Source organism: Petaurus breviceps, unplaced genomic scaffold (assembly GCF_028583685.1).
Source record: "Petaurus breviceps papuanus isolate PSGF00001 unplaced genomic scaffold, PetGlider_PUasm1.0 90925, whole genome shotgun sequence".
Classification (NCBI taxonomy): Eukaryota; Metazoa; Chordata; class Mammalia; order Diprotodontia; family Petauridae; genus Petaurus; species Petaurus breviceps.
The window spans coordinates 8983757-8997780 of NW_027187380.1; the positions used below are offsets into that span (position 1 = coordinate 8983757).

Sequence of the window (14024 nt, forward strand, 5' to 3'; positions counted from 1 at the left end):
AGTGTTTTGCCCTGGGGTAGGAGTTGCTATGTTTTCAGGGTCAGAGGGGCGGGGTTTGGAGCAAGTGAGGTTCACTCTGTCATCCTGGTATTTGCAGGTCCTGAAAGGGGCTTTTTTAAAAATTTCTGGGCTTTGAAGTGGTAGCCCCAGGAATATTTGCTGTCCAGGACAGGGGTCCCTGTATTTGCTTCTTACCTTGTTCTTTCCAGTCCCAGCCCTTTGGTGATAGGCCTGGTAGTGGACCTTTTGTTTGGTGGGAAGACTTGCCGTCCAAGTTGATCAGGCCCCTTCTGGGCCTGCCTCTGTGTCTGCCAGCCGCACCACGCCTTCCGGGCCTGCCTCCATTGTGGTATTTCTTAAAATAATTCTATGTTCTCTTAGCATTCCATAGGATTCTGAATTTCATTAGACCCTGGTTCACTCTCTTTTATCTTAAAATATTTCTCAAGAGCTTTGTAATAAGTTTCATTTTAATTTTATAATTTTTTCTGTTAATTCATTTGCATATGATCCAGGTTTTTGAGTTAGTTTTTTTTTCTTTTCAAATTTTTGGTGTTAAGCCCCACAAAGAAAAAAAGCCCTTATTTCTCTCTTACTCACTTTGTGTCTCCTCCCTCTTTGTTGGTATGTACATCCCCAAACTATGCTGCAAAGTTGCCTCAATGTCCTTCTAAATGGAGAGAGTTAGGTTTTGTCAGCTTGACTCTTAGTATTAAGACTTACCCAACCTGGTTCAAATTCTAGTAGAGAATGTTCTGTACTTGGAGTTAAGAGAATCTGACTTCAAATCTTGCTTCAGATGTTTACTAGCTTTCTGACCCTGACCCTAGGCAAGACGCTATCTTTCAGAGTCTGTTCCTTTATTTACCTGATGGGGTAATAATAGTACCTACTTTACCAGGGGTATTGTGAGAATCAAGGGAGATGACACATATAAAGCCTTTTATAAACCTTAAAACATTATATAAATGTTAGCAGCTATTCTTTCTCCCCTTTTTTTCTCCCCTAGCATAGTACCTCACCCTGACCCAACATTTGCTAAATTTTTTTGAAGGGGGTAGGGAGGGTTGTGAGTATGTTCCAGGCAGAGTATCTGCAGTTTGGCGGCTTTCTAACTTAAACCTAGCCTCAGGCAGAGAGCATGCTTTCAATATCAACTCTGCCCTCCTCAAAATGTGGAAAGCAATCACTGCATCTTTAAATAAGATTGCTGTGTGTGACAAATGATATAATGTATGTAAAGTACTTTCTAGATGTTTATGATGTGCTAGATGGGTTTGTTACCATTTTTTAAAAATTTCTCAGCAGTTACTAATAATTCTAGTGTTATGTTAAAATAGTGGTGACTTGTCTTATTCTTTTTTTTTTTTTTTAAAGCAATTGGAGTTAAATGACTTGCTTAAGGTTACACGGCCAGTTATTTCTGGGTGTGGTGCTAAGTATCAGCCCGGATTCGATCCCAGGTCATCCCAACTCTGGTTGCTCTTACTCACTGAGCCACCTGGCCTCCTCTAAAAGATGAATTTTGTGTTAGGCACCAGCTTGAGATCATTGAAAGTACTGTGATTTTTTTTTTTTTTTTGCCTTTTCGTTGGGTAGTTGGGGTTAAGTAACTTGCCCAAGGTTACACGGCTAGTTTTTTTGTGTGTGTTAAATGTCTGAGGCTGGAACCGAACTTGGGTCCTCCTGACTCCGGGGCTGGCACTTGTAATGGGAATGTAAATTTTAAGGATCTTCCCTGCCCCTAGGCTAAAGTGCACCTGGAGCCTGGGGTGGGAGGTTTGTTTTTCAGTAGATACTTTTTGATTGGCCAGTGGGTCCAAAAGGTTGTTACATTCTCTGAGCCAGAAGAAGGCTATATAAGCCCTGATGTGAGGCTTTGTTTTGGGGGCTCACTTTGAGAAGTGTTCTGTGATTTGATATGGATTCTGGGAAGCCGTTGTCCTGAGCCCCCCCAGCTTTGAAAAAACCCAGATGTTGAAACCCAGATGTTGACTGGGTATGGATGTAATGGTTGGACAGTTTGAAATCTGTCTGCTAGATCTGTTTCTGTCTTGATAATTCTGCCTGTATACTTTGAAGTTTGGGGTGCTGACCTTTTTCCCCTGAACGAGGTAAACGATACATATCTGACTGATTAAAGTAAGCTTGTTAACCCATTTTGAGTTGCTTTCCTTTAACAAAGCAGATCCAAGAACCTGTGGTGGCAGCAAACCCTGAGGACCCTTGGGGTGCTTGCTGCTACAGCGCTTTACTCACTGAGCCACCTAGCTGCCCAGACTTGTCTTATTCGTAAGGGAAATGACTAGAGTCCTTTATTCAGTATAATGTTATATTGGCTAAGGAATTTGTACTTTATTTAGTAGGTCCAGATATCCACTGATCTTTTATACACTTTAGGATTACACGATCAGAAATGTATTTCAGCAAAATGAATCTGGTAGTAAACCAGAAAATAGATTGGAGTGGTTAGAGATTTAAATCAGAGAGACCATGTTAAGCTTTTGCAGTAGTTCTTGTAAGAAGTAATGAGAGGACTTCCAGTTAAAGATGGCATCATGAAAGGTCATAGAGAAGCACAGCCCTCTCACATAGACTCTAGAAAGATGCTGAAAAAAGCCACAGAAAAACCAGTGATAGAGACCTAAAAAGAAGAGAAACTAAATTCTTCCATCTAGTCCTCAACTTCACGAAAGGACAGCTAGAAACAGGCAGAAGCATCTTAAAGAAAACAATGCAAATAAAAGTAAATGAAGAAATAGTAGAGATGTGGAGAGGGTCATACTAGGGAAACCAGTTTTAACTATGATTATCTGATGGAAACTAGTGAAGCAGTATGAAGGAAGAAGACAATTTGAACTCCTGCAAAGTGACCAGAAGCCTGTTAGTTTTCTGAGCAGGGTCATTGTGAGCTCCAGTAATTGTATTTTTAAAGCCACATCTTAGTTCTTACCGATATTGGAATATACGCGTAGGGGATAGAATCACCATTTTAAGTTAGTACATAGGGAGAGAAGACCCAGCTATGCCCTCATTGGAGCACTGTGAGCCTTAATAGGTGACAGGGCCAACTTAGCACCTCTGCTTAGGGTGGTGCTTTATTTGTAAGACCAGTATGGTCTCTAGTATCCCACTTCAGCATGTTTAGGTCACAGCAAAAGGTAGAAACAACTTCTGATTGAGAATTATACAAAGTGAAGGAAAATGAGACTAGCTAAAGGGCTATCCCATAGTAGAACTAGGTGACTAAGAAGTCAAGGATTGGGGCGGCTTAGGTGACACAGTGAATAGAGCACTGGCCCTGGATTCAGGAAGACCTGTGTTCAAATCCTGCCTCAGATCCTTAACACAAAACTAGCCCTGTGACCTTGGGCAAGTCACTTAACCCCAATTACCTTCCAAAAAAAAAAGTAAAGGATTGAGGTAGAAGATAAAACTTAGTATAAGGCATTCCATCCAGATTGACAGTGATAGTGGCATCCAGACTATAGAAGGGATACAACTAAATATGACCTATCCAACTCATCCAAGATTGCTCAAATCAATTGACCTTAACATAAGTATTGAGGCTTAAAACTTGAGTAAACAGAAGAAAACACTACACACAAATAAGAAATACTATGGCTTGTGAACATTCCAGTAGGTAAACCCAGAAGAGAGTAACCCACAATAGTTGAAAACAGAATTTCAGAGGAAAACAAAAATGTTTTGGCCATAAGTACTACAAAAGAATAAGGAAGATATGAAGTAAGATTTAAAAAATGAAATGAAAGTTAAGCAGGAAATAATTAAGAGGAAAATAAATAGCTAAGAACAGAAAGGAGAAAACCTGAGCCAGATAGTAGACTTCCTGAAAAAAGAATTGAGCAAACAATTCAATGACTTCATGAGAAAACAAGAAATATTAGAACTAAGTCTAATTAAACAAGTTTTTCCATGTAGGTATGTAAATAGTTCAACTTTGATAAGTTCCTTATGATTTCTTTTCGCTGTTTAACTTCTCATGCTTCTCTAAGCCCTTCAATCCCTTAATGTAGAAGCTGCCAGATCCTGTGTTATCCTGAATGTGTTTCCATAGTATTCAAATTGTTTCTTCTTGGCTGCTTGTAATATTGATCTGGGAACTCCGGAACCTGGCTATAATATTCCTAGGAGTTTTTCTTTTTGGGATCTTTTTCAGGAGGTGATCGGTGGATTCTTTCAACCTCTCTTTTGCCTTCTGGTTCTAAAACATCAGGGCAGTTTTCCTTGAGAATTTCTTGAAGGATTATTTCTAGGTTCTTTTTTTGATCATGGCTTTCAGGTAGTCCAATAATTTTTAAATTATCTCTCCTGGATCTATTTTCCAGGTCAGTGGTTTTATCAATAAGATATTTCACATTGCCTTCTATTTTATCATTTGTTTGGATCTGTTTAATAGTATCTTGATTTCTCATAATGTTACTAGCTTCCATTTTCTTGCATCATTCTCATTTCTCTTCCCAATTTTTCCTGCATTTCTCTATTTGGTTTTCAAAATCCTTCTAAAGCTCCTCTATGGCCTGTAATCAGTTCATATTTTTCTTGAAACTTTTGGTGCAGGAGTTCTGACTTCGTTGGCTTCCTCCTGTTCCATGCTTTGATCCTTTTTGTCCCCAAAATAAGAGTGCAAAGTCGGATTGCTCTGCTTGCTTTGCTTCCTTTGCTTGCTCATGTTGCCACTCAATTACTTGACTTTTGAGCTTTTTGCCACAGTAAAACTCTGCCTCCAGAGAGGAGAGCTTTGTCCCAAATCGCTGGGGTTTTTGCACTGCCAGAGCTATTAGTTAGGTGCCCTCTCTGAAACCTCCACATGCTCTGGCACCTGGTCATGCACCCCAGAACCTCCACCCAAGACAGTGATCCAGATCCAAGCAGATTAAAGCAAGAGTGATTATCCCTCAGACTGGTCCCCTTCTCCCTCCAGGGGGCAGAGGCTGGACTGCACTCCCAGACCCTCTGTTCCCACAAGGTCCACACTGACCTCTCACTTTGTCTTTGACATTTATGGATTGATAATTCTGGAAACCGCCAGAATTAGGTGCTGGTGATCCACTGTCCTGAAGTCCCTCCAGCTGGCTCCAACACCGTATTCCAAGAAATCATAAAAGAAATTTGATCACGTGTCTTATATTAGAATTAGTGGGCATAATGAAAATAGAAAGAATGCATTGATCACTTTTTGAAAGAAACCTGAAACTGAAAACATACAGGAATGACATAGCCATAATCCAGAACTTTTAAGTCAGAGGAAGAATACTACAGGCAGCCAGAAAGGGTTTGAGCGTCAAGGAATTGCAATCAGGATCACCCATGATTTGGCAGCAAGTAGTATAAAGAAGGAAAAATATTTGAATACAGTATTCCAAAAAGTAAAAAATAAAGGTTAACAACTAAGAATAAATTATCATGTAGAATCGAGTATAATCCTAGGTAGTTAGGATGGGGGGCAATGTAATTTTAATAGAGGTCTTCAAGAATAGCCTAAACCAAGGGTGGGGAATCTGTTCCCAAATTGTTCTGTGAAGTTTGGGTTCAGTCAAAGGGTCATACTTAAGGACCTAGAAGGCCACATGTGGCTTTAAGTCTGCAAGTTCCCCACTCCTAGTAAAGAGTCCTGATGAATTGACCTGAACTGAGTTGAAATTTTGAAATACAAATGAAAGAACAAAGAGAAGTCTAGAGAATAAAGAAATAAATGCATATATATATGTATGTATATACGTGTGTGTACACATGTATATATGTATATTTGGAATGGACTAAATAAGCAATAATAAAATATTTATATTCTGATGGAGGCTGAAGAAATGAGGAAACTTGGGTTACAGTAAAAGCCATACATTTTAGTATAGGACCAATGTGTGGATTCATTGTATTTGAATGCTCATTTGTTATAGATATCTCTCTCTTTGTCTGTCTCTCTCAAAATGGGCAATGGGGGAGGATTTTTTAGGTAAGATAGTGGTTAGTAGTGATGATGCCAAAAAAAAAAAAAGAGGTCATAGTGACATTTAGAAAAAATGCACAAAAAAGAACAGAAAGAAGTTCAAAAGGAAAAAAAAAGCATGCTTTCAAAAACATTTGAAAGTAACATGTAGAATTTATCATATAAATTGTTTTTAAAAGCAAGTGGTAGGAAATGGAGATTCATAATTTCACATTCCTTTTTGTGATCTATGTGGATAGAAATGCTGCTTTTGGAGTTTGTTAAGACATAATTTATTTTAAAGTAGTATGGTCTATTTATAATTTTCTTAATACTGAATTAATCCTGCATTCCTAATATAAATCCTGGCCATAGTGTATAATATTTTAATATGTTGGTATAGCTTCTTTCCTGATATTTCATATTTTTCCAACTATGGTGTTTAGATATTATTATATTATTTTCCATGTCCACTTCACATCTTTGCAGTTTCCTCTTCTCATTTGTGAATTTCCCTGGAACTTCTATTTGAAAAAGTAACCATGTCAGCCACATTCATTTCAAATTTGCCATAGCTCTTGATTCTCAGATCTACTTTTCCAGCTTGCCTTGTACTGGTATTTTCTCCTCTATTCCTGCTTTTCAGCTCCTTTTAATGTATTGTCAGTGGATAGAGTATTGAACCTGGTTCAGGAAGAATGGAGTTGCTCTCTGTGGGACACTGCACAAGTCTCTTGAACTCTCGTTTGCTAAATTGTAAAATGAGGATAATAATAGCACTTATCTCCCACTGTTGTTGAGAAGATAAAATGAGACGATACTTGTAAAGTACTTAGGACAGTGCCTAGCACAAAGTAGGTGCCTAATGAGTACTTGTTCCCTTCCTACCTTTCCAGCTTTCTTTTAGAGATACCAAGCTACAGATTCTTTTCTCCAACTTCTCTCTTCCTGGTTTTGTTGTCAGGTAATATCTGAGTCATGGAAAGTGGTTGGAGAGATAATGTCTTCCTCTAATTTTGCAAGCAATTTATGTAAAATTGGAATTAAATGTTTACTTTGTTGTAATTATTTCTAGTATAGTTTATGATCTGGTACTGATAGACTTCTCTCCTTATGATATCTTTTTTGAATATGTCTTGTGTATTATGTATTATCATTTTGTATACACATCCATATTTCCCTGTGTATTGTAAACTCTGTAAGGACAGGGACTCAACATCTAACACAGTGCACTTCACATAGTTACTGTTTAGTAAATGTTTGTTGAGTCAAACTATATGATTGTAAAATTTCAAATATGCATCTAAGCAGTCTACTTAAAAAACTTTAAACCTTTAATAATGTTTTCTTTACAGTTTGGTGACACTTGAATTGCATAGCCATGTTTCGAAATAGTCTGAAGATGCTTCTCACTGGTGGGAAATCAAGCCGAAAAAACAGGTCCAGTGGTAAGTGATTAAACATTATTCAGTATGTATATTTACTGTTTGCATAAAACTATCAGAAGGAATAATATTATAGACATTCTAAGCTTAGCTTTGAATAATATGTTAATACCATGACAGTGTGTATTAATTCAATTTTATTTTAATATGCTTCTAAATGGAAGAAAGGAAGGAAACAAGTAATTATCAAGTACTTAATATGTTTCAAGGATTGTACTAAGCACTTTACAAATATCTCATTTGATCCTCACAATAACCCTGGGAGGTAGGTGCTATTATTAGTCCCATTTTATAGGTGAGGAAACTGAGGAAAACAGAAGTTAGTTAAATGACTTGCCCAGGATCACAAAGCTAGTATCTGAGGTTAGATTTGAATTTGGGTCTTCTTGACTACAGGTACAGCTATGTAACCACTGTGCCACCCAACTGCCTCTGCAAATAGAATAATAATGAGGGCTTTGAGTAAATCGTGATGTTAAATTATGTTCTGAGTATACTGTTTAAGAAATATGGAAAAGTGTTTCTTTCCGATCCTCATTATTTACTCAGGACAGAATTCCACATCACATGAATGATGTAGGCAGTTAAAGGAGTAAACATTAGTTATCTTATAAAGTAACTTTTGGGGAATACCTACCCATATGACACCTGTTAAACAGTATTGTTTTTCTTAGCATGTTTGCAAAATTTACATGTTGTTACGGAAATGTATTATAAACTTGAAGATAAAAATGTATAGTTTTGGGGCAGCCAGGTAGCACAGCGAGTAAGAGCAACAGCCCCAGAGTCGGGATGATCTGGGATCAAATCCAGGCTTAGACACTTAGCACCCACCCAGAAACACCTGGCCGTGTAACCTTGAGCAAGTTACTTAACCCCAATTGCTTAGGGGTGGCCAGGTGGCACAGTGAGTAAGAGCACCGGCTCCAGTGTTGGGATGACCTGGGGATCAAATCCGGGCTCAGATACTTAGCACCACACCCAGAAATAACTGGCCATGTAACCTTGAGCAAGTTACTTAACCCCAATTGCTTAAAAAAAATGTATAGTTTCTATGTATAGTAATGAAAATCATGCAAGTCTTTGCAACTGAAGTGGAATCTCTAGAATATTATGGACCAGCAAATAAGGAATAATTTTGTCAGAGAGAGATTCGGTCTTTAATATAGTGATCAGTGCTTCTATAGGTCATCCTGGAAAATATATAAAACAATTTTAGCCTATGGAGGCACGAATGGAGGTTATTAGTGATGTTTTATTTGGGCAGTAATGTAGTAAAGAACAAGATTAAGGCCAAATATTAGTACCCCCCCCCCAAAATACCCGAAACAAAACTAGGTATGTCATGACCTATTAGAATGATAGATATATTTTAAAAAAGAAATCAGCAATGGAAGACTAAAAATATTGGAAATCACAGATTTTTACCTTCAAATTTACTTTTTCATGTGGAAATAGGGAAGATAGAATCCACTTTAGTTTTTGAATTGAACTTCTTTTATTCCAGTTACACAGCTAGTAAAAAAAAATCAACAAAAAGCACTTTGTGAACCATGAAGTGTTCTATAGATATTACCTATTGCTATTAATAAAAAGTACCTTTTGTATGACTATGCCACCTTACTAACACTCATAGTTCCAAAAATGATCTAGCAGTAACCTTCTTGCTGAATATCTTATATGATCCTTTTTATTTTCTAGCTATTGGAAACTCCTTTCAAATGAAAAGTATATATCAAATTGTGTCCATTTCCAAAAAAGAAAGAAGGAAAGTCTTCATATGTTTTTCAGTTCCTGAATTATGTGTGTTCAGACTTTTGTGTTTTGGTTGATTTGAGAAAATTTTATAAAGAAGTATTTGCTATTTCTAATGAAGTGAAATAACTTCTGTTTTAATTCTGTTAGAATGCAGTATCAATCAATGAGCAAGTATTTACCAGATGTCTTCTGTCTTCCAGTCTTAGCACTCCAGGGGCTTATATTTTATTAAGGGAGACATGTATACGATACAAAATAAAAATAAGTTGTTGTTGCTTTTGGGGGGGGAGGGTTTCAATACCAGCAGGGGTTCAGATAATGACTGGGAAAGATAAGTAAGTAAAGTGTGAGCTGAGCTTTGAAGGAAACTACTGAGAAGAAATGGTGAGAAGAGTGTGATTTCTAGACATGGGGCATAGCCTTTGAAAAGACAGAACAAGAGATGGGATGTTGCACTTGAGGAACAGTGAGAAGAACATTCTCTTCTGACTGTAATATGCAGAAAAGATATAATGTTTAATAAATCTGGAAAGGTAGATTGGAGCCATGTTATGAAGAGTTTTATCCTAGAGCATGAGTTCTTAACCTGGGGACCATGAACTTGTTTTTAAAAAAGTATCTTGACCCTTTACTACAAGCAGTACCACAACTAGGTCTGTATCCCAAAGACATACAAAATGGAAAAGGACCTACATATATGAAAATATTTATAGTAGCTCTTTTTGTGGTGGCAAAGAATTGGTAATCGAGGGAATGCCCATCAGTTGTTCAGATGAACATGTTGTGGTATATAAATGTAATGGAATACTATTGTGCTACAAGAAATGATGAGCAGGTAGATTTCAGAAAAATCAGGAAAGACTTAGATGAACTGATTCTGAGTGCAGTAAGGAGGACCAAGAAAGCATTGTACACAATAGCAGTAACACTGTGTGATCAACTGTGACTGACTTAGCTCTTCTCAGCAATACAGTGATCCAAGATAATTCCAAATTTTTTTTATGGAAAATTCTGTCCACATTCAGAGAAAGAATTATGGAGTCAGAATGCAGATTGAAGCTTATTGTTTTCCATTTTTTTGTTTTTTCTGACTTTTTCCTTTTGTTCTTTTTCTTCTTTCACAACATGACTAATGTGGAAATGTTGTTTCCATGATTGCACATGTATAACCTATATTAGATTGCTTACTGTCTTGGGGAGGAAGGGAAGGAAGAAAGGGAAAGGGAAAAATTTGGAACTCAAAATCTTAAACTCTCTTTACATGTATTTGGAAAAAAGAATATATTATCTCAAAAAAATAAATAAAATATTTTGACAACACTTTCAGTATAATTGTTGTTCTTGTAATCTGATATATTTTATTTTATACATTTAAAAACATTATTCTGAGAAGAGACCCATAGGTTTTTGTCAGACTGCCAAAGGTTACATGACACACAAAATATTAGAGTCCTTGTCTTAGAGGTATTATGGCCATTGGAATTTATTGAGTAGATGAATGATGTGGTCTGACCTGTAATATCATTTTGGAAGCTATTTGGAGGATTGAATGAAGAGGGCTGAAATTTTAGGTGCAACGACCAGTTAGAAACCTATTTTAGTAGTCCAGGAAAAAATGAGGAGGGCCTGAAATTAAGGCATAGCTGTGCAAGTGGAGGGAAGGATTGGATGAAACAGATTCTGTAGGGGTATAATTAGCAAGACTTAGAGATTGAATAGATGGGGTGAAGGAGAATATTGTCATTGAGCTGTTTTGACTCTTTGTGACCTCATTTGGGTTTTCTTGGCAAAGATACTGGAGTGGTTTGCCATTTCTTTTTCCAGCTCATTGATAAGATGAGGAACTGAAGTGAACAGGATTAAGTGACTTGCCCGGGATCACACAGCTAGGAAATATCCGAGGCTGGATTTGAATTCATAAAGAAGCATCTTGTTGACTCCAGGGCTGGTGCTCTATCCGCTGTGCCTCCTAGCTCCCTCTGTCCAGAACAATACCAAGGTTGTGAACCTATGTGACTGAAAGAATGGTAGTGCCCTTGACAAATAGGAAAGAAATAAGAGTAAATTTTAGGGGAGGAATGAGGGGCTAGGGGGACATTCTTAATAAAATTTTATATTTACAAATGTTGTGTTGGTAGTATTTGGTAGTAATATTTCTTTTAAAACAGTAGGGATAAAGTGATTAGGTTATTTGATTAGGTAGAGATAATGAAAGTGTATATATGGGGGCACAAATAAATGTGTTATAAATTGGATCAGAGTGAAGTTGTTATTAAAGCTAGAGTTTAGGGCAATGGTCTCCAGTGGGAACAAGGGTCTGATCTCAAAGTTTATGTGGCCTGAACCTAAGTGGTATATGATCAATCAGTCTCTGAGGGTCTGAGAGATACTGCATCTCATCCTCCCTGAGATAGTCAGTAGTGAGCCTTTTCTCCAACACTACTACACCTGCCCTTACAGCCTCTAATGTTTTTTCCTCACCCTTCACCCACCTCTCCCTCTGCTTCTTCTTCTTTGTAGCAGCTTTCAAGCTTACCATTCTGAACTGGCTGTCCTTTCCTCAGGACACTTAAAACCTGACAACTTCTTGGGTACCCATTGCACAGGTACTATTGGGAAAATCCATTCCTCCACCCAAAATTACCTGATCTCATCCACCTCCTTTTGGTATATTTTCTTTTAGGGCAGTGGCCTATAAATAAGATACCTTATCTCTTTTCATTTTGTGTGGAACATAGTGAGTAGATTGGATAGGCAGGCACGTATGGGTCACAGTTTTCATTTTAGTTCTCATTATCTCTCCCCTCAAATTCAGTGCCTTCCAAATTTCCCTGTTTCTGTTGTGAATGCCATCATCCTTCTGATTCACCCAGATTCACAACCTCAGTTTTGTCTTTGACTCTTATCTCTCTTACCCTACGTGTACAATCAATTGCCAAATTGTTTCTACCTTCATCAGTTTTTGTATAGCCACAAACGTTTTTTGTTTTCTTTTTTACATTCTAAAACACAATAAGACTTTATTTTGAAATGTATAAGCCATACTTAGCTCTGGGCTGTATAGAAATGGACAGTGGGTTAGATTTGGCCTACAGTTTGTGGTTTGCTGAACCCTAAGAAGGCACTGGAGAACATATTAATAATGTGAATTTTATATAAAAATGTATCATGCATACATCCTTCCTCCAAGCCAGTTATTAAATATTTACTAGTGTACTCCTGCTCACTTCAGTCCTTTTCTCTCCAGATTCATACAACCACCATGCTAGTTCAGGCCCTCATCCCTTCTTACCTGGACTATTACAATATCCTCTTACTTGGTCTCCCTTTATAAAGTCCTTCCTCTTCCCAATCTATCCTCCGTACAGCTGCCAAAATGATTTTTCTGAAACATTGGTCCCCTCATGTCATCACCCTACTTAGTAAATGCCAGTGGCTCCCTTTTGACTCTAGGATTAAATATTATTTTATATTTATTGCATACTTTTGAATTTATGTTTTTGAGTGTCCACAATTATTAATGCCCATAATTATTTATACAATGACAAATGTACATACTTTATAAGTAAATATGTAAATGCTCAAACTTTTTTTACTTATAGCGGGAGGTGGGGGAAGAATTGGGAAGGAGATGTGTGAGCCATGAAGTTTGGAGAAGACTGGTCTAGCGCATTTGTGTCAAATAGAAATGGATCCTTAACTGAGATGGATGATGAACCCCTTTTAATTCAGAACAGCTAGGAACTACATGTCTTCCTCTACTCTCAAGATTAGAACATGCTTGGTCTTAAAGAACTGGAACTGACCTTTAATATGTTTTTCAAGTGTTGGAGGTTGAGTTCTGTTTCTGTGGTGTTCACTCTTGAGTTGCCTCTCCAGGACGTGCTTTAGGTTTTATTTCATACTTCTTTAGAGGCCTTTCTTTCATCTGAAATAACAAATGATATTCTGACAGGGGGCTTGGACTGGACTGTGATGTTTTTTTTTTTTTTTGACATGTTAAGTTTTAGGTGTTGGTAAGACATCCATCTGGAAATATTCCATAGCATACTAGAATTAAGGAACTGGAGAGGAAGTGAGATGTCAGACTGGAGTGGTTTGAGGCTTTGATTTCAGAGGATATCAGTGAGTTATTTTAATATATAGATAGACTTTAAAGTATAAATTAATGAGACAACAGCATTGAAACTGGTGTAAGTATTCTGGATATGCTGGTTTCTTAAGTCACAGTACCTTTATGCCTCTTAATTAAATTTTTGTTAGTATTATGAACATAATCATCCTGTAGACTGAAAGGATATAAATACAAGAATTCTTTGAAAAATTCAGCCTGTACCTGTATCTATATGTATACCTGTATTGGTAATAACTTCTGGTATTTGATATACTATATCTAGCACTCTCTCTGGGCTATTCCCCTTATCTCGCATTTTCATTGAGGGATTGGATCTTCCGAGGGTTGATTACTACTTCAGATTCTAGGGGTTACCCTGTGGTTCTGGATATCTAATAGTTGAACTCACAATTTCTCCCCAGTATGTTTCTGTTAATAGTCAATAGATAGAAGGCATAATTAACTCTTAGCATTTTTTAGGATGGCAGAATAAAAATAAGGAGCTACAAAAAATTCCTCCTGTAATCCTGGGACACATTTTCCCACCAGCTACTTTGTTCTGGGGCTTCTTTGGACTTTTGCATCATGTCCTTTCTTCCCCAGGAAACTTTTAGATAATTCAACACATCATTAAGTTTGTAATTATATTCCAAACTTTTCCTTAGCTGAAGTTTGGTTAAAAATCAGCTCTTACACACACACACACACACACACACACACACACACACACACACACACACACACACACACACACACACAC

At 37.3% G+C, this 14024-nt stretch overlaps 1 protein-coding gene across 5 annotated transcripts in view; it reads left to right on the plus strand.

Moving 5' to 3' along the window:
- The window catches only part of TANC2 (tetratricopeptide repeat, ankyrin repeat and coiled-coil containing 2), a 576061-nt gene that overhangs the window by 51494 nt on the left and 510543 nt on the right, over positions 1-14024 (plus strand). For all 5 annotated transcript variants that reach the window (XM_069076240.1, XM_069076241.1, XM_069076243.1 and 2 more), the window contains one exon: positions 7303-7395. In XM_069076240.1, coding sequence (XP_068932341.1) covers positions 7329-7395 — 67 coding nt within the window. In that variant the 5' untranslated portion in view covers positions 7303-7328. The remainder of the gene's footprint in view (positions 1-7302; positions 7396-14024) is intronic.